The sequence below is a fragment of the Odontesthes bonariensis genome, chromosome 24 (assembly GCF_027942865.1).
Source record: "Odontesthes bonariensis isolate fOdoBon6 chromosome 24, fOdoBon6.hap1, whole genome shotgun sequence".
NCBI lineage: Eukaryota > Metazoa > Chordata > Actinopteri > Atheriniformes > Atherinopsidae > Odontesthes > Odontesthes bonariensis.
Genome location: NC_134529.1, coordinates 3,889,325 through 3,909,450, shown reverse-complemented (window position 1 = coordinate 3,909,450; position 20,126 = coordinate 3,889,325). Strand labels below are relative to the sequence as shown.

Sequence of the window (20,126 nt, the reverse complement as noted above, 5' to 3'; positions counted from 1 at the left end):
ACGACGCTGAAGTTGGCATCCGATTTGCGAATTAAAGGGCCATTTCACTGCATTTTTTTGCATTTTGATCGACCAAAACTAGATCCTGTATGGAAACTACAATACTTAGACTGCTCAAATCTGGATGGAATTATTCTAAAGAGGTTGTAGATTCATTAAAACCTTGTTTGGGATTTATGAAAATGCAGAACAGGGCCTAACAGTCTAACTATTGTAGTTTCCATACAGGACCCAGTTCAGGGTGATCAGAATCCAGTAAAATGGCCATATTACTTTTTGTGCCACTGGGCTCTTTCACAGATGCGTTGGTCCGCAGAAAAGTATAAAGCGAAGAGATGATCTTTCCTTACATTATCTGGCTTTCTAGATTAACAGGGTCATCTCATAATGTTGACAATTATGAGAGTGCAATTTACAGACCTGAACTGGATCTTTAACAACGTTTATTCAAATTTGCATGAACCTCAACAGGTTTAAAAGAGCTATGGGCCAGCTAAGCAAATAAAAACACTTGGGAGTTCAGCCATTTAGCTTTTCAATTCCTCCTAATGTTGCTCATTTTTTTATTTTTTAAAAAATTTTAATTAAGTTATTTGTCATTTATTATTATTATTAGTTAGTAGTAGTATTTTTATTAGAATTGGTATTATTATTGTTGCTGTTAATATACAATCATTGTAAATATTAATGTTTTGAGCTACTTGACTAATTTGAATTTCCCCCATTGGGGGATGAATAAAGTATTTTTCTATTCTATTCATCAAACATAATCAAGTCAGCTTTTAACAAGAAGTAATATTACTATAAAAAAAAACACACAATATGCAGTATTACAATTTTCAACAGATACAAAATAATGAACAATTTTTCAGTCCAGGTACTGAACACTTTTTAATCTTACTGCAGCACAGTCAATAAATACTTCTACAAGAGGGAATATTGCAAAATAAAGTCCAAATCTTAAATTAAGAGTCCCTGATATGGTCTGATAAGTAATTCCCCTGATTGAGTAGCCTTTTAAACTAGCCTACCCACATTTAACCCATTTATAATGCCTCAGATAGTTTAGTTTAGACTCTCCTCTGTAAGAATTTCCTTATTTAATGACCACAAGACGGCAATCCATCAATGCTTAGTGGTTCATATATTCTACAAGGCTTCGATTGGCACAATGTGTGGGCTACTATCCGCTGATAAAAGACGTTCGGGCCGCAGGATCTTTCCTTCCAACTAAAGTAGGTTACGTGGCTGAAATAGGGAAAATCGTGCCTGTGTTATTCTTCCTTAGCACATCAGTCTTAGCGTAGTCTGAAGGATGTTTATGGGAATGTTTACAGGGGCACAACGCATGTTTCCAGGGGCCCATGCCCCGGTAAAAGGTGTCCGGTGACGGGCCTGTGGTGGAGCAGGTTGAAGGCTACATCAGGCCTCTTAAACACCCGTTGCCCCAAATATTGATCAAACACGTCCACCAGCCTCTTGCTGGTGCAACACTGAGCAGTTTTCTGCTCTCAGAGCACGTCAGGCCTGAGCGCCGCGGCGCCCCCTGCTGCCCGGCTGCGTTGCTGGATTTCCTGCAGCAGGATGGAGTTGGAGAGTTTCCACTTCCTGTATGTAGGTGCCGTGAGATCCGGCTCGCTGAGGACCTGCTCCACCGCCTGCAGCTCCGACTCTTTAGCCTAAAGAACACAAGAAAACATAAAACACTGCACACCAGGCTGAGATATGCCAAGTTTTCAGCTAGCAGCTCTTTGGGAATCACCTTGTTGCTGCAGAAATCCTGTTTTCTGTCTGTCACACTGTGTTATCTTTGCTGTTTTTCACACATGCAGCTAAAGAAATGGGAACAAATCTTAATTTCAGTCTAAAACCCACAAAGAGCTTCTAGATTATTCATTTCTGGTGGCATAAAACAGTTTAATCATTTAATTTTATATGAATTGTTCCATAATTAGTCATTAGATTATATCTTATATTCCTTTTTAAGCTTTAAATTGAATCTTATTTACTTTTTCTTGATGTTGTTTAACATCTAATTCTTATTATTGTCTGTTTTTTTCCTACTTTCCTACTTTTAGACGTGATAACGTTCATTTTTTGGGATTAGGATTTTTTTCAACTGAATTTCTTATATTAATTTGACTCTTTTGGTAACTGAAAGCAGTTTTAAACGTAAATGTACAAAAAAGATGAAACTATGAAGCTGTTTTTCATAGATGCAACTAAAGAAATGGGAACAAATGATGTGTCTCTGTGACAGGCTGCTGGGAACAAAGTGCCTAAAGATCCAGTTTAAAACGGCTTCTTTGCTCAGTTGTCTGTTTATGTGTGGACACAACACTGGTTCATCCCTTGAGTTAGGAGCCTTTTTGCTGCCTGAATGGCTCATCTGAAAATGCTCAGGTAGAAGGACTGGACTGAAAATGAGTGAAAAAGCAGAAAATGTCCAAAGGAAAACTTTGAAAGACCTTCAGAAAACTGGAGAACTGATGATCAGGATCACTTTAAAAGATTTCAAGAAGGCTGCTTGGAAGGAAAAGTGAAGAAATGAGGGCTGAATAAAGCATCTTATAACTAAAATACCACAGTTTGATAGGTGTCTCCTTTCTCTTCATGACTAACAACACCATCAGCGTCTCACGTTTATTGAGTCAATGACAAAAAGCGCAGATTCACCTTTAACGTGCTTCTGAGGATCCGAACCAGGTGAAGCTTTTCGTTGACTTGATCGTTTTTACTTCTGCGGTTGAACGAGGCTCTGAAGTCCCTCTGACTGGACTGTCCCATTGGGGACAATCTGGCTGCCTTCAGGTGGTTGTACAGGTGCTCCATCTCATCAGGTGGCACCTCTGGAAACAAGAGGAGGTCGGTGAGTTAAAGGGATAGTTCGCCTCTTTTGACATGAAGCTGTGTAACATCCCATATCAGCAGCATCATTTCTGAACATCTTCTTACCCCCTGCTGCGTCCTGTGAGCAGAGTTCCAGCTGAGTTTTGGTGTTGATGAAGGTAGTCCGGCTAGTTGGCTGGGGTTTAAAAAATAAAGCGTTTTGCTTCTCAAAACAATATGCGTTCAAAAGAGTAATACATTTGCATCACAAAATGGTTCTGCAGGAAAAAGTCAGACCTCACAATCTCTTGGCCCTATTTTCTCTCCCTTCGTATCACTGCCTGCTGCCGCCTGCCGACAGCCGCGCCTGTTACGCTGTTTGCTGCTCGGAAGCAGGGGACTGCTCGCTCTGCACAGCACATAAACAAAAGAAAAGGAAAGGAAACGAAAGGAAAGAGAAGGAAACTAAATGAAAGGAAAGGAAACAAAAGTAAAGAGAAGGAAAGGGAAAGAGAAGGAAAGGAAAGGAAACAAAAGGAAAGAGAAGGAAAGGGAAAGAGAAGGAAAGGGAAACAAAAGGAAATTAAACAAAAGGAAACGAAAGGAAAGGAAAGAAAAAGTCAGACCTCACAATCGCTTGGCCCTATTTTCTCTCCCTTCGTATCACTGCCTGCTGTACAGACCGAGCAGCAAACACCGTAACAGGCGCGGCTGTCGGCAGGCGGCAGCAGGCAGTGATACGAAGGGAGAGAAAATAGTGCCAAGCGATTGTGAGGTCTGACTTTTTCCTGGAGAACGATTTTGTGATGCAAATGTATTACTCTGTTGAACGCATATTGTTCTGAGAAGCAAAACGCTTTATTTTTTAAACCCCAGCCAACTAGCCGGACTACCTTCATCAACACCAAAACGAGGCTGGAACTCTGCTCACAGGACGCAGCAGGGGGTAAGAAGATGTTCAGAAATGATGTTGCTGATATGGGATGTTACACAGCTTCATGTCAAAAGAGGCGAACTGTCCCTTTAAAGAGGAGAACTATCCCTTTAAGGCGGCGGCTGCGGTGACCAGATGTGGCTGCAGGTGTTTACCAGCGGTGACCCTCTCTTCCTTTTCCTCTCCAACGTGGAGCAGAGGAAGGGAGGTTTCTCCCCCCGCACCGGGGAGGTCCAGCCAGGAGAGACGCCCGTTGGTTGCCGAGTCCGTTCTTCTTCTGTGTCTGCTTAAAGCGCTGCCTGCCGAGTCCGTTCTTCTTCTGTGTCTGCTTAAAGCGCTGCCTGCTGAGGTGGTCCTACTTCTGCTCTCTGTGGTGGGGAGCGAGGCGCAGGGTGACGACTCAGCGGGAGGCTAAAGATGGTCAGAAGAGTTCAGTGGAGGAAGTAAATATTCTCATTATCTGAGAAATCTGAAAATAGGTTTCAGTGCATATTTAGTGTTTAAATCGAGGCGGCACTCTGATATCACACCTATAAATCGTATTCCACTTTAAGGCTTCAAGTCTCAGATCTGAAGGTTGCACTGATAGTTACTTTAAAGTAGGGGTGGGCAAGTTAACTCGTTATTATCGCGTTAACGCATTAATTATTTTATATAAATATTTTATCGCGCATTAATGCATGTTTTTTTTTATTTTATTTTTTTATTTATTAAAAATTTATATAAATATTTTAGCGTGAATTAACGCATGTTTTCTTTTTACAAATTTTTAATTAAAAAAAAATATTTTTTTTTATTTAAAAAAATAAAAACATTTTGAGGGACTTTTGTGCCTTTAATGGAAAGTTCAGAGAGACAGGAAGCAGGGGGCAGAGAGAGGGGGAACAAAACGCAGCACAGGGCTGGGGCCAGCTGCAGCGAGGACTATAGCCTCTGTACATGGGGCGCCTGCTCAGCCCACTACACCACAGACCCCCCCTGTTTTATTATTATTTTATTATTGTAAAAGTCTGTCGCTCACAGGCTTTTATTTTGTAAAAGTCTGTAGCTCACAGGCTTTTATTTTGTAAAAGTCTGCTGCTGTCTGCTGTGGAACCGGAAAAGAAAGTAATCGGCGGATCCACCAAACATGGAGAAGGGTACGGAGCTTTTACTCGGCCATTTTCATGTTAAAGTTCTTCCAGACGGCGGAGTCGACAGAACCAAAGTCATCTGTAAACACTGCCAAGTTGAATTGTCTTCTCAGCGTAGTAGTTCCAGTCTAAAATATCACTTAAAGGCAAAACACACAACTGATAGCAGCAAGTCATTCAAGGAAACAGACAGTGGAGCGAGGCTTCTACATAAAAACTACAGAAAGATGCTGATGTTAAAAGTGTGTTTGCACAACAAATGTTATGGCACTTTCATTCATATGGAAGCACATTTAAAATAAAACTAAATGCTAAAAGCTATACACTACTTTTGGATTCTGCGTACAAATGCGATTAATCGTGATTAATCAGGGAAATCATGTGATTAATTAGATTAAAGATTTTAATCGTTGCCCAGCCCTAGTATAAAGTCTATGATGCAAACACTTCTAAGATGTTTTCATTTAATTTTTATGCAGGACAGGAAGTGGAAGTGTCTCTGTATTATGTCACAGGTGCTCTCTGCCCTCCAGGCGTCTCAGTTTTTGTGTTGAACGCCGTGTGTTGGAGCAGCTTACGTGTTCTGGATCTGCATCGTCCTGATCGCTGTCCTCACTGTAGCACTCTGCAGGCAGAAAGAAGGCGTGATGGCAGAGATTAGAGATTAAATGGAACAAAGAAGGAGGAGAGGAGAGGAAATTAGATATATTTGACTGTTTTACCTTCGTTGTTGTTGAGTTCAGAGGACTCGGCCGCCTCTCTTAGTTTGCTGATCCACCTTTAAACACACTCACAGTCAACAACTACAACAACATTAAACCAGATGTACAGAAATGACTTGTGAAAAACAAAGATGGCCGATAAGAGGAGGAAGAATAGAGAGTGAGGTTATTTTATTCTGCTCAAAGTGCTGATGGTTATCAGTCCAGAACAAAACAGAAAGATATATTTCATAGATATTCATTCTCCATTCAGAATGAATCTGAAAGCTTTCAGAAAAAAACAGCTGATTTTGAACATTAATGTTTTGGTTTTGGTGACTTCTGGGAAATTAAGGGGTTAGAAAAGCAAAAAGCAAAGCCCTTCCCCCTTTCCATGAAGCTCTTTAATAAACTTTCATGGTTCTGGATTGATCATCTTTCATGTTTAATGTTCTTTCCTTGTGATCCTAAGTTAGTTTCTCTTCCTGTTTTTATAGTTTCCCGCTCATGTTCAATCAGTTTCTAACCTTTCTCTGTACATATAAACTCCGTCTCTGCTGCTTTGTTCCTTCCTGGATAATCGTTTTAACTCCAGCTTTCCTACCATTGTTTATCTCTCGACGTTCTCAGGTTTTATTATTTTCTTCCTCGTATTTCCTGTGGTTTCCTGATGCGAAACTGCATCAATTTTCAGTCTAAAGTACCTACACTGGAAAAAAAATCCAGTCTTACCAAGTATATTTGTCTCATTTCTAGTCAAAATATCTCATTACACTTAATATAAGACACAACTGCCTAACAAGTTCCATTTCAGCCAGATATAGGGACTTGTTTTAATACAATACATCTGGAATATCTTGATAAATGAAAAAGTCTTGAAAACAAATTGTTTTGTGTCGGATTTCATATGAAACAAGCTTTTTTTTTACATTTGAAGAGGTTTTTAAGCTAATTTCAAGATCACTTTTATCTCAAAAGGTCTAAATATCACATCTTATTTCAAGAAATCTTGACATTCTGATTTTCACTAGTTCCATTGTCAGATTTTTTTGCTTATTTCAAGCAAAAACGTCTCATATTTGCTGTTTTTCTTACTTATTTTTGGAGGGGCATTTTTTCCAGTGTAAATAATCCTCCGCATGGTGGAGCCAGAGGGACCCTAAACTCAGACTTTTTCCTGATCTTATTTTCACTCTAATTTAAATACAATAATTGGTTAAAATCATTACAATATTACCCAAAGATGTGAAAATAGCAATAATAAAAGGTCAAAGTATTTTCAGAAACACTGAAGTACCTACTTATTCATCTCGACGAAGCTCTCTGCAGCAATCAGAATGGTTACAATAAGAGGATGGCTGGCTGTTATGGGACTGTAAGACAACCCAGAACAGGTTAGAGATATACCAACAAGATGATAATCAGTGTGTTACATAGACTTTTCTTTCTTTCTTCAGTTTCTCACGAACTGAGAGACAGTTTTTACACTGCTGGGCTGTCAGCAGCTTCTCCTTCACAGCCTGTAAACGAGCGTGAAGCCACAAACAGCTGAGCAAGCTGCTGAGTAACACTTCTGTCTTACTGCTTTCTCCTGCACGGCTTGGCCTGTTCGATGGTGAAGCCGGACAGGTTGATGAAGCCCTCGGCTTTCTCCGCCTACGAACAAGAGCAACAACATCTCAGTGACGCCTCCGCAAACAGTTTGTAGCTGTGCATGAGCAACAACGAGCAACAAAAAGCTGTCACAGGACGTGTTTGTTTGTAGGTTTGGGCTTCAGTTTGACCTACTTTCCCTCTGAGGTGTCATCTTTAGTTTAATTGACACGATGATGTGGTTTTTGGACCCCTTTAAACAAAAATAAGACTTCATAGTCACATTATACAACGTGCCTACAACCTTCTACAACAGTTCGTCTTTAACGCCGTCACAAAACTGATGAAAAGCCAAAGACAGAATGCAGAATCAGTGCGTGAAAAACTAAGTGAACCCTTAGTGCTTCCACAGGAATTAAGAAAGACAGAAGCAGCCAGGAGCTGCTGATCAATGCTCCGATTAACAGATCATCAGTCAGTGTGAGCAGCTCTATAAAAGCAGAAGTTCTGCAGCATTCAGGTGTGTGTTAACACGATGCCAAGGAGGAAAGACACCAGCAACCTGGGAAGGGTTATAAGGCCGTTTCCAAACTATCTGGAGTCCATCGTTCTACAGAGAGAAAGTTTATTCACAAGTGGAAAACATTCAGGACAGCTGTCAATCTTCCCAGGAGTGGACGTCCCAGCAAGGTCACCCCAAGGTCAGAAACCCAAGAGCTACATCTCAGACTCTGCGGGCCTCAGTTAGCATGTTAAAGGTTAAAGGTCACCCCAAGGTCAGAAACCCAAAGAGCTACATCTCAGACTCTGCAGGCCTCAGTTAGCATGTTAAAGGTTAAAGGTCACCCCAAGGTCAGAAACCCAAGAGCTACATCTCAGACTCTGCGGGCCTCAGTCAGCATGTTAAAGGTTAAAGGTCACCCCAAGGTCAGAAACCCAAAGAGCTACATCTCAGACTCTGCGGGCCTCAGCTAGCATGTTAAAGGTTAAAGGTCACCCCAAGGTCAGAAACCCAAAGAGCTACATCTCAGACTCTGCGGGCCTCAGTCAGCATGTTAAAGGTTAAAGGTCACCCCAAGGTCAGAAACCCAAAGAGCTACATCTCAGACTCTGCGGGCCTCAGTTAGCATGTTAAAGGTTAAAGGTCACCCCAAGGTCAGAAACCCAAAGAGCTACATCTCAGACTCTGTGGGCCTCAGTTAGCATGTTAAAGGTTAAAGGTCACCCCAAGGTCAGAAACCCAAAGAGCTACATCTCAGACTCTGCGGGCCTCAGTTAGCATGTTAAAGGTTAAAGGTCACCCCAAGGTCAGAAACCCAAAGAGCTACATCTCAGACTCTGCGGGCCTCAGTTAGCATGTTAAAGGTTAAAGGTCATGACAGCACAGTTAGAAACAGACTGAGCAGGTGTGGCTTGTGTGGAAGGGCTGCAGGAGAAAGCCTCTTCTCTCTCTGCTACAAGCTGCTGGATCATAGATGGAGAAGTTTGCTCTGTTATTGTTAAATAAATGACACACTGTGGTTTTATTGACCTATTTTTCAGACCTGGTAATATTTCCTGCTACAAAAAAAAAACCTTAGAACAGAAAGAGGAAGTCATTTCTTTTTCAGATGTTAATGTTCATGCATTAAGCAGAATGCTAAATAAGGATGTTACATTACAGCTAAGGTCAAAGCTGACAATAAGCAACAGAAGGAAACCACGTGTCAGGCTGTGTCAGAGGGGACAGAGACAGGGAGATAGAGTGCAGGCATAGAGGGAAGTACGACGCTGAGGTTAAAGGGCCATTTCACTGCATTTTTTGCATTTTGATCGACCAAAACTAGATCCTGTATGGAAACTACAATAGTTAGACTGCTCAAATCTGGATATAATTATTCTAAAGAGGCTGTAGATTCATTAAAACCTCATCTGGGATTTGTGAAACCTTTTTCTAATTTGTGAAAATGCAGAACAGGGCCATTTTACTGCATTTTTGCTATACTGGGTCCTGTATGGAAACTGATCAGAATGCGAAAAAGTTTGGATTGTTTTGTACTGCTAGACGACAATCCTTTAAACGGGAGTGACCCTCATGAGTGTACATGGAAACCTGCAACTGAATGCAAACTGTAACAGCTTAATACACTGGAGAAATCCCAAATAAAACACGACAGAGGCAACTTTTCGCCACGAAATTTGATATGGATTACCAGTGCACACCAGTAACCACTCCGGTGAGTTGATGATTTTGAAAACGGACGTTTATTGTGCTTTTACGGACCTTTCTAGACATGCGCATGACTTGCCGTTCTGAAGCAGGTTGAGATGAATCAAAATTAGGCAAATACCGGAGACAGCAGTAAACATCAAAAAAGCGGTGAGGGGGGTTCTAAAACATTGCAGACGACTCAGAAAAGAGGCTTAATGTTGAAAATACCGCAGTTCCCCTTTAATATAAAACACAACTGCCTAACAAGCACCATTTCAGCCAGATATAGGGACTTGTTTGAAGACAATACATCTGGAATATCTTGTTAAATGAAAAAGTCTTGAAAACATCTTGTTTTGAGTCATATTTCATATGAAACAAGCTTTTTTTTTTTACATTTGAAGAGGTTTTTAAGCTAATTTCAAGATCACTTTTATCTCAAAAGTCCTAAATATCACATTTTATTTCAAGAAATCTTGACAAGCCGATTTTCACTAGTTCCATTGGCAGATTTATTTGCTTATTTCAAGCAAAAACGTCTTTTATTTGTTGTTTTTTTTAACTTATTTTTGGAGGGGCATTTTTTCCAGTGTAAGCCATTTCAAATCAACAAATATGATATTATTTACATGCCTGATTCAGTAAAAATGTACGTCAACAATAGGATAGTTAGATAAACTATCCTAAATGTGCTCCAGGGGTTGCTAAACTTGTTTCATCATGTTGACACTTGCTGCTGGACTCGTGTTGAAAATGCAGTGAAACACATGAGATCACGTTGAGTTGTGGCTCACCATCTTGTCGGTGTACCAGTACAGAGAACTCTTCTTCAGGACAAACCAATATTTCTTCCATTTACTCCCAATGAAGCTGCGGCTCTGCCTCCTGCGGTGCAGCCAGCCCTGACAGTCCGCTTTACCCAGATCCTTGACGGAAATCCGCCGCGGGCTCTCGGCTGGAGGTAAATCCTGCTGGAGGAGGAGCAGTCTGCATGTTAGACTCACAACAGCAAAATCTGTCTTTTCTGAGCACACACCTGCATATATAAGGTGATCTGCACCTTCTGTGAAGATCTCATCATTGCTTTTGTAACAAAACTTGCATTAATATGCTTAGAATGAAAAAAGGCGGCTTAAAAATCCAGACTTGCCTTAGAATAATCATGTTTTTCAGTTTAATTCGGTATCAAAGTCACGCAGTTGTACTTATTCGTATAGCATTTGGTGCTTTACAAACAGGAACTAGTACTTGCAAATTCGGCTTCAATAATGGTACAAAAAAATGTAACCATTGTATATACAAGAGAGCTGGAGCTCAGGAGGGTCAATTGTAGCCTACAGCTCCAAAGCATCATTCATTGTTTTGGACGCAACATTAACTTGGGAACGTTCTATAAATATGATGTTGGTCCGAAACATAGATTATCACACAGCATGTTCTCCATGTTTTCCTTTGTTCTCTTCATCTCCTTTGGAGTTAGAAATGATTTATTCATGTATTAAAAGAATTAAAAAAATAAAAATCTGTCAAATGGACAAAGTTTTTTATGTATTTTTACATTAAAATGAATAAAATATGATTAATTCCAGATTAGGTGCCAATAACTGGAAAGACTCAGCGTGTCTTATTTGAACTTGATCCTGACAACAATATCTTTATTGTTTTAAGGCGAGACACGGCAGGCAAAAACAGGGATTTTTCATGCAGGGGTCATTTTTTAGATTTTGGGCCAGTTTGGGTTCTTTCAACCTGCTTTGAAGAAAACGTTGAAAACATAAATTAACACCAAACATTCCAGTTATACACTTAGCAGTATTCTGAAGATATTTACAGAAGGATTTGTTCATAAATCATTCCTGGCCTGATTTATGTGACATTATAATAATAAAAATATGGTGAAAATTGCTGTTTTTTAGGCTATGGACAGTATATTTTGATTTCCTAGGAAATGAAAGCAGATATCCAGAAATCCCTCTGTAATTTTCTTTTCATTTTGTGTGTAAACGAAATGAAAAAAGAATTTTGCACCTGGCTTTATCACATGTTCAGATCTATCTTCCGGAAATATATGCAAATGTGCGCATATTTAATGAGATAATGCCTAATTTACATAATTAAACATACAAATGTCTAAAACTTGTAATAGATTTTTTTTTCATACTTGTATAAGTAATCAACTGAAGAAGTTTCATGGTGATATCTATTATTTTAAAATATTACCCTATTCATCCGCCTGAACACAGATGCAAGTAAAGTCACAGTCTTAGTTCTGCTGGACCTGAGTGCTGCCTTTGACACAGTTGATCTTATTATAGAGGTTAGAAGACTGGGTGGGAATCTCTGGTCGTGCTTTAAACTGGTTCAAGTCCTATCTGGAGGACAGGAAATATTTTGTTGAAATTGGTAACTGTGTCTCAGACCAAATGGCTATGACCTGTGGGGTTCCCCAGGGGTCAATCCTGGGACCCGTATTGTTCAATCTGTACATGCTTCCACTAGGCCAGCTAATACGCAGCTATAATGTGTCCTACCACAACTATGCAGATGACACTCAGATCTGCGTGTCACTGACGGCAGGAGAACACGGGCCTGTAGATACACTGTGTCGCTGCATCGAACAGATCAGTGTGTGGATGCTAAACAATTTCCTCCAGCTAAACTCAGACAAAACTGAAATCATTGTCTGTGGCCCACAGAAACAAAGAGAAAGTGTTATCAGTCTCTCTGAAACCTAATTATCAGGTTAGAAATCTCGGGGTAATATTGGACTCAGACCTGAACTTTAACAGCCACATTAAATCTGTAACATCAGCAGCTTTTTACCATCTAAAAAACATTGCCAGAATCAAAGGAATAGTGTCTAAAGCAGACTTAGAGAGACTGATCCATGCGTTTGTCTCCAGCTGGTTAGACTGCTGTAACGGCCTGCTCACTGGGCTCTAAACGGGCTGTAAGACAGCTGCAGTACATCCAGAAGGCTGCTGCTCGAGTCCTGACTAGAACCAGGAAATACGACCATATTAGTCCAGTGCTCAGGTCTCTGCACTGGCTTCCTGTCGCTCAGAGAATAGACTTTAAAACAGCTCTGCTTGTGTACAAGTCTCTTCACGGTCAAGCGCCAAAGTACATCTCTGACATGTTAGAGCCATATGAACCAACTCGGGCTCTGAGAACCTCAGGGAGGGGTCTCCTGCCTCAGGGAGGGGTCTCCTGCTGGTGCCCAGAGTCAGGACTAAACAAGGTGAGGCTGCGTTTCAGTTTTATGCTCCTAACATCTGGAACAATCTTCCAGAAGATGTGAGACAGGCCTCAGCTCTGACAATGTTTAAATCCAGGCTGAAAACAGTTCTATTTAGCTGTGCATATGACACCTGAAAGTATTTTATCTGCACTCTTCACTTTTAAATTAATTAATGATTATTTTAATGGGTTTTAAATATTCTTTCTTTTTTAATTTCTTTCTTTTATTTTTTTATTCCTTTTTAATGGTTTTATTGCCTTCTTGTGATTTTATGTAGCTGTAAAGCACTTTGAATTGCCCTGTGTATGAATTGTGCTCTATAAATAAAATTGCCTTGCCTATTCACCTGTAGTGTCTCGCCTTAAACCGGTTCAAACTGGACTCGGTGAAGCAGCTTTTAGCTGTTATGCTGCACACAACTGGAACAAACTACCAGCAGAACTGAAATCAGACCCAACTGGAAGCACTTTTAAATCCAGGTTAAAAACATTTCTCTTTCTTTGTGCTTATGGTTGAGTTTACATTTTTCTTTTGATTGCTTTTAACTGTGTTTTTAATTTTTATTCTCTTTAAATTGCTTATTTTATGCTGCTTTATGCTGTTTTTTTTAAAATGCCTTGTCTTTATGTCAAAGTGCTGTGTGTTTAACGCCCAAAGAGATCTCCAAAAATCCCCAAAGATCATCACAAAATCTTCATGCTTAACGCTTTAGCTTTCAGCTTAAAGTTTCCCTCTCTGGTTAGTTAGGCTGAGGCGGGTTCGGTCTGTTCTTTGGTGCTGCGTTTCTTCAAAATAACTCGACTATCCTGTAACGCCGAAATGCCAAAATGCATAAATCAAAAAAAGGAGGAAGTGTTTCATGGTTCGCAGAAGCTTCACTCCGGCAGAGTGACCGGATTACAAAATAAAAGTGGGAGGTTGTGTCTGAGCGGGCAGGATCTGAAAGTTAAATGTAAGAAAATCCTAAGAAATTTCATTTATAACGCACTTTACATTTACAACTAAATCTCAAAGTGCTACAGTGGGACAAAAGACAAATATTAAGATTAAAAAGCAGGGACAGTAAAATGCAAATAAAATGCAAAAAAAGCTAAATAAAAACAGGAGAGAGCATTTAAAGGGAGATCATTACAAACACTGCGTAAAAAGAAAGGTTTTCAGGCCTGTTTTAAAGTGTTTAATAATAAAATAACTCGTTAAATGAAACTTATTTGTGGTTGTGTTCAAGTTCTGCATGGTTTCAAAGAGGATGGAAAGCAAGTTTCCATTCGATGTACTCAGCTCATCAGAGTTACAGCCTTCTCAACAGCTTCAAAACAGCCGAACGCGGGCTTACCTGCAGGCTGGACATCCGGCAGTTTGGCATCGTTGCTGCTTACAAATGCTCAGCAGAGGAGGAACTGAAGTTCTCTGAGAATGTGAGAATGTATGTCTGGCCAGCAGCAAACCGCACAGACTCGTCCTCGCACGCACACCACACCGGCTCGTCAGCGTCCTTCCTGTTTCACACGTTCTTTATGATCTTTATATCGGCTCAGAAACTTCCTCCATGTCTCCAGAAAATAAAACACTATTCAGCAGAAGTTTGCCTTTTTTCGTTGCATTGCACAGCAGCACATTTAGTTTCAACGTCAGACAGGGCGGCTGCAGAATTAAGATTATTCCTTTTTATAAGGCTAAACTGTCTCCATTACTGCAAAGTGTCCATGCATATAAGTTTGATTGGCCTGAATACTCAATTAATTTGCTCCAAATCAAAACAATTTTAATGTAAACTGAAGAACCACAAACAAAAACAAACTGTTATGAAGGCAAATAAACAGAAGACTAAACGTCCCACTGATAGTGTCCACTTGATGGCGCCCTTAGCCCTTGTAATGCTTCACAATTTAATGGCATTTAAACTTCATAACAAGCCACTTTAAAGTCAGTACCAGCAGCTTTACATCTGTCGGGACCACGTGGTAAAACAGATGTGGCTTCACTTATTGATCCTACTGTGAGGTGTTGATTCGCTCCTCATGTCTTAATATTTTCCTTCGAAGCAGCCAGACTTCCTTCTGATCTTTTAAAGAGGTCCTGATCAACAGTTCTTCAGCTTTAAAAGTTTTCCTTTGGATGTTTTCTGCTTTTTCACTCATTTTCAGTCCAGTTTTTTCTTTATTAAGCCACTTAACTCTGACCTGTGAACCATTCAGGCAGAAAAAAGGCTCCTAACTCAAGGGATGAACCAGTGTTGTGTCCACACATAAACAGACAACTGAGCAAAGAAGCCGTTTTAAACCGGATCTTTAGGCACTTTGTTCCCAGCAGCCTGTCACAGAGACACATCATTTGTTCCCATTTCTTTTAGTTGCATCTGTGAAAAACAGCTTCATAGTTTCAACTTTGTTGTACATTTACGTTTAAAACTGCTTTCAGTTACCAAAAGAGTCAAATTAATATAAGAAATTCAGTTTTAAAAAATCCTAATCCCAAAAAAATGAACGTTATCACGTCTAAAAGTAGAAAAGTAGGAAAAAAAACATACAATAATAAGAATTATATGTTAAACAACATCAAGAAAAAGTAAATAAGATTCATTTTAAAGCTTAAAAAGGAATATAAGATATAATCTAATGTCTAATTATGGAACAATTCATATAAATGAAATGATTAAACTGTTTTATGCCACCAGAAATGAATAATCTAGAAGCTATTTGTGGGTTTTAGACTGGAATTAAGATTTGTTCCCATTTCTTTAGCTGCATGTGTGAAAAACAGCAAAGATAACACAGTGTGACAGACAGAAAACAGGATTTCTGCAGCAACAAGGTGATTCCCAAAGAGCTGTTAGCTGAAAACTTGGCATATCTCAGCATGGTGTGCAGTGTGTCCTTCAAACATTTGAGGAAACTGGAAAAAATAAATTTACCTAAACATGAGTAATAAAACTGTTCTATTTGCAGAAAAGTTCAAGATTAAAACACTGATGTTCATTTAGTTAAGATTCAAATGATCCCACAGGACAAAAGTGAGGAAAGTTAATGCTTTTATACTGAAAAAAAGGGTAAATTATGACTAAAAGTCGTTGTTTTGCAACAAAATTAAGGAAGTGAGTCAAATCTATTAGATGGAACAGATAAAGTAAATAAATTTGAAGTCATGAAAACAAAAAATGGCGCAGAAGTCCTGATCCAGATCTAATTTCTTTACATTTTCCTTCCAAGCAGCCAGACTTTCCTGTAATATTTTACAGCGGTCTCGATCGATAGCTTTTATTTGAACATTTTCTGCCTGTTTCATCCATTTACCCAGAATATCTTCAACACGAATGCACCAAAAATAAAGAAGCTCTCAAAATAAATTGCACTTTATTTTTATATTTTCTCATAAGTAGCAAAGCAACACAGAGGCATCAGCGCACAGACATCTTGGAAAACTCAAATGAACACATGATGAAGGAGAGCACAGACAAAACAGGTCACGACTGATCCAGGCTGGGAGGAAATTTGGCAAAATGACAAGAGCTTAAAAACGAGTTCAACCGTAGTTCCTGAACGATAAAAACATCTGTAAATCAGACTGTTGTTGAACAGCAGCTAATATGAAACCGAGTGGTTACTGCATGATGTAACTGCGGTGCATTTATCTTCATCCCCCTCTCATTGAAAGCATGTGAAACCGGATGTTGGGTCTGTAAACTGACTCAGTAGCATCGGGTGCACAGAAAATCTGTAAAGTTTAACGATATATGAGCAAACATCAGCAGCCAGAAGCTGATGGCCACAGCGGACCAGGTCAGGCTGTAGCAGCAGAACCCCTGAGTGTCTGGAATTAAGCAGCAGCGTGTTAAAATGCATATTAATATATATCTTTTTAATAGTAATATAGCCTTGCTTTTCCAGGAAATAACAAGCAGTAACAAGGTTGCCTCAGAGATTAAAGCATCATAATTCCTGCATGTTCTGTTGGTCCAAAGGTACCTCAGAAAAAGTAAAGACACCCCCTTACAAACAGCTAAAGAGCTCCTCTGATTTTAACCTTCAGGGCCCCCGAGGCGGTTCCCTGAGGAACACCGTCACAAAGCTTTTTATTCGAGTGCATTCAGCCAAAACCTGACAAACATTTACATGTAAAACTTCTGCTTTTTAAACTGGTGAATGATTAAAGAAGCAGTTCGTAGAATAAATCAAGTCCAGCTTTAAGATTTAAATCTATAAATATGGACGACACAGCATTTAAAACCAAACTAAAAACTAAATTCTGATGGTTTTCTCTGCCCGGGTTAATACTTTCTGTAGTTTGAGACATCAAATAAGACATTTTATGTTTTTAAATGACTTAGAACAGGAAGATAAAACATGGTGTAAACAGCATCTTTAGGCCTGATAAACTTTGGCTGAGAAATGTTTATTTATGGTCTTTATTTGCAGTTTCCTTTGCTGAAGCGCCCTGTTTGAGTACATTTTACTGTCCTTTTCTTATGAATGCAGTAAAAAGCTTCTGAAGTACTTTGTAACATCGATTCCCTTCAGCACATCTGTACTTTATTTACATTTTCTTCGTCTGATAAAACAGCAAAGATGACTGTTGGATAAACGCCGGCTCAGTTCCAGCCGGTGTTGAAATGAAATATTTACAAACTGCACAAAAAAGCTCCTCAGAAGGAGGAGAAGAAGAAGAAGAAGAAGCTTTGAAGTTTAGAGATGTTTCACACTTTTAAAACTTTAAATGCAATCTGAAAACTCGGAATCTTTGGGACAGGTTCAGATATTCTGCCTCTCGCATCATAATAAGTTCAGCAACAAAAAGAAACCAAAATCTATCGAAGATAAAAGCCGGCTTCATCTTCAGTAAGTTAAGGCTGCTGTGAAAAGAAACGATGAGGTATGTGCCACAAGCTGAACCCTCGTTTTTCAGTGGGTTCAGAAGCTCAGCAGGTCCAAACTTTAGTGTTTTCAGTGATTAAAAAGTGGCAGATATCAGAAAACTAGTTCAGATTCTGCAGAGCTGCTCCAGATGTTTTCCAGAGTTTAAACTGCTGCTTTCCTCTTCAGGATTCAGGAAGTGACCTTAAACTCCAGGCTTGGAAAAAAAAAAGGTCTTACATCCATGTTGATAAATCCATCAGAGCCTTTGTGACGTCTCCACGTTAAAAAAAAAAGGAAATCTTGTTCCACAGTAATGCCCAAAAGTTTAATCATCCTTTTCCAAACTCCAGGCTGGAGCAGAGTTGGTCGCAACATCAGTTCAAACAGCTGGAAAAAAGAAGAAAATCAGTTGTGTGACCAAGCATTAATGCTAATCTTTGGTTCGTATGAGGCACTTGTGAGGAAACTTCTCAGATTTGAACCTCAGGGGCCCCAGGACGATCCCCTGAGGAACGCCGTCACAAAGCTTTTTATGACAAAAACCCCAAAAACACGCAGGAGGTCTTCAGATAAGGGAGTCCTGATACTTCAGTAGGTGAGTAACGTCGGTCTCATTCATGTTTCCATACACTCGTCTTCCAAATGATGAAAGCTGTAGTTTTCAGATTCAACTGAAGTGCAGGTTAGAATTTAGAAAAATGTCCCAAACGTCTGAAACCGACTTAACAAAGCGGACTGTGGCCTTCCTGGTTGCTTTCTTTGGTTCATTCCTGTTAAAATCGTGTACGGAAGTGCGTTTCCAGCTGCTGAGAGCCTTAAAACGGTTCTTCTTACACGTTTAAAACATCTAAATTTAGAATATAAAGAAGATTAAAACATTTCCGAGCTTCTCCTGCTCAGTGGCTGAGCAGCCTGAGACGAGCCAGCCAACCGCTGAGCAGCGACGTGGGCTGTTTGGTTGCTGCCGGAGAAGCAGGAACGGCAGCGGAGGTGGAGGCGGCGGCGGCAGGCTTTTTGGGCGCCGCTTCCTGGTAAGGGATGGTGGCGGTGCTGTGCAGGTCGGCGCTGATGAAGCACTGGCTGCCTCTGATGTGGTCGACGCCGCGGACAGACGGGTGTCCTCGGTAGGGCAGAGGGAAGCATGGCTCCTCCTCTGTGATGGTGCTGATCCCCTCGTTGCTCAGGTATCTGTGCAGGATATCCTTCCCTGTTCAGGGGACCAACAGAGATAGCTGGTTCAGATTAAAGGTGAAAACCACGGATCAAGATTATCTCCAGATTTTTAACACTTTTTAAAGTTTGATTAAAGAGCTTGAAGCGACTCTTACTGAGTCTTAAAGATGAGTTGGCATAAAAAACATGACACAGCTGCTCCTGACAGCCTCGTTTAATTGTTTTCTGAAGGTTTAGAGACGTGTCTTCATTAAACAAACCTAAAACTTGGGCTGTGTTCAAAACCGCATACTTCTCCTACTACTCATACTAACTTTTTGAGTTAGTATGTGAGTTTGAGTAAGCAGAAGTTCCCGGATGCATACTAGATTCTCTGAAATGTTGGGTATGCATCATGAGGTTACTACTCATACTCAAACTACCCAAGATGCAACGTAACGTGACGTCGCCGATCGTCATTTTCTGTCAAAACGGCAGTTTCAAGCTAGCTACAACGAGGGTAGGTTCACTTCCTGTTTTCAAAACAAAAGCACCAATTGTATGGTAATGGCTTTCCCTATGATAAAAGGCAACGGGTATTTTATTTTGTGAAAATAACCGGAAGTGCGTTGCTCACTGCGGCCAATTCGTGGGAACAAAATGGTAAATAGCCGGTATTTTGTCAGGTTTTCAACACATTGGGGATCTAAACGACTACTTTCTCACCTGAAAATGTTTCAAATGTTGCTAAAGTTTACAGAGTTTAGAGCTTAAGAGAAATCAGCTTCAGGCCGGCTGATTTCGGCTCGGGCAGGAGCGAGATGCATTGTGGGTAAACGCTCTGCATACTGTCTGATCGATGAGTATGGAAGTATGTAGTATGCAGTATGTAGTATGTAGTATGTGGTATGTAGTATGTAGTATGTGGTATGTGGTATGCAGTATGTAGTATGTAGTATGCGGTATGCAGTATGCAGTATGTAGTATGTAGTATGTAGTATGTGGTATGGGGTATGTGGTATGTAGTATGCAGTATGTAGTATGTAGTATGCAGTATGCAGTATGTAGTATGTAGTATGTAGTATGTGGTATGTGGTATGTAGTATGTAGTATGTAGTATGCAGTATGTGGTATGTAGTATGTAGTATGCAGTATGTAGTATGTAGTATGTGGTATGTGGTATGTAGTATGCAGTATGTAGTATGTGGTATGTGGTATGTAGTATGTAGTATGCAGTATGTAGTATGTAGTATGCGGTATGTAGTATGTGGTATTTAGTATGCAGTATGTAGTATGCAGTATGCAGTATGTAGTATGTAGTATGCGGTATGTAGTATGCGGTATGTAGTATATAGTATGTAGTATGCAGTATGTAGTATGTAGTATGTGGTATGTAGTATGCGGTATGTAGTATGTGGTATGTAGTATGTAGTATGCGGTATGCAGTATGTAGTATGTAGTATGCGGTATGTAGTATGCGGTATGTAGTATGTGGTATG

At 40.0% G+C, this 20,126-nt stretch overlaps 2 protein-coding genes across 4 annotated transcripts in view; both read right to left on the bottom strand.

Moving 5' to 3' along the window:
* Positions 1-864: 864 nt before the first annotated feature.
* ipcef1 (interaction protein for cytohesin exchange factors 1) lies at positions 865-14,044 on the bottom strand. 2 transcript variants are annotated; one of them, XM_075458824.1, is made up of 9 exons: positions 13,959-14,044; positions 10,176-10,349; positions 7,180-7,253; positions 6,899-6,970; positions 5,619-5,674; positions 5,475-5,521; positions 3,919-4,174; positions 2,677-2,849; positions 865-1,679 (listed from the first exon to the last, which is right to left on the bottom strand). In XM_075458824.1, exons 1-9 carry the CDS (start codon positions 13,986-13,988, stop codon positions 1,512-1,514), a joined length of 1,050 nt encoding a protein of 349 aa, XP_075314939.1. In that variant the 5' UTR covers positions 13,989-14,044; the 3' UTR covers positions 865-1,511. The 2 variants fall into 2 exon arrangements, with proteins under 2 accessions (XP_075314939.1, XP_075314938.1); XM_075458823.1 differs by having other exon boundaries at positions 10,176-10,352; positions 13,959-14,035.
* Positions 14,045-15,958: 1,914 nt separating this feature from the next.
* cnksr3 (cnksr family member 3) overlaps positions 15,959-20,126 on the bottom strand; it is a 48,337-nt gene continuing 44,169 nt past the window's right edge. For both annotated transcript variants that reach the window (XM_075458821.1, XM_075458822.1), the window contains exon 13: positions 15,959-18,682. In XM_075458821.1, the coding sequence (XP_075314936.1) occupies positions 18,372-18,682 (311 nt within the window). In that variant the 3' untranslated portion in view covers positions 15,959-18,371. The remainder of the gene's footprint in view (positions 18,683-20,126) is intronic.

Excerpts from the sequence above, each read along its gene's own strand:
- ipcef1 (XM_075458823.1), bottom strand. The coding sequence starts at position 13,988 with ATGCCAAACTGCCGGATGTCCAGCCTGCAG. Across the intron at positions 5,675-6,898 it reads AGCTTCGTCGAGATGAATAA|GTGGATCAGCAAACTAAGAG; the intron begins GTAGGTACTTCA and ends GTGTGTTTAAAG. Across the intron at positions 4,175-5,474 it reads ACGATGCAGATCCAGAACAC|CCTCCCGCTGAGTCGTCACC; the intron begins GTAAGCTGCTCC and ends GACCATCTTTAG.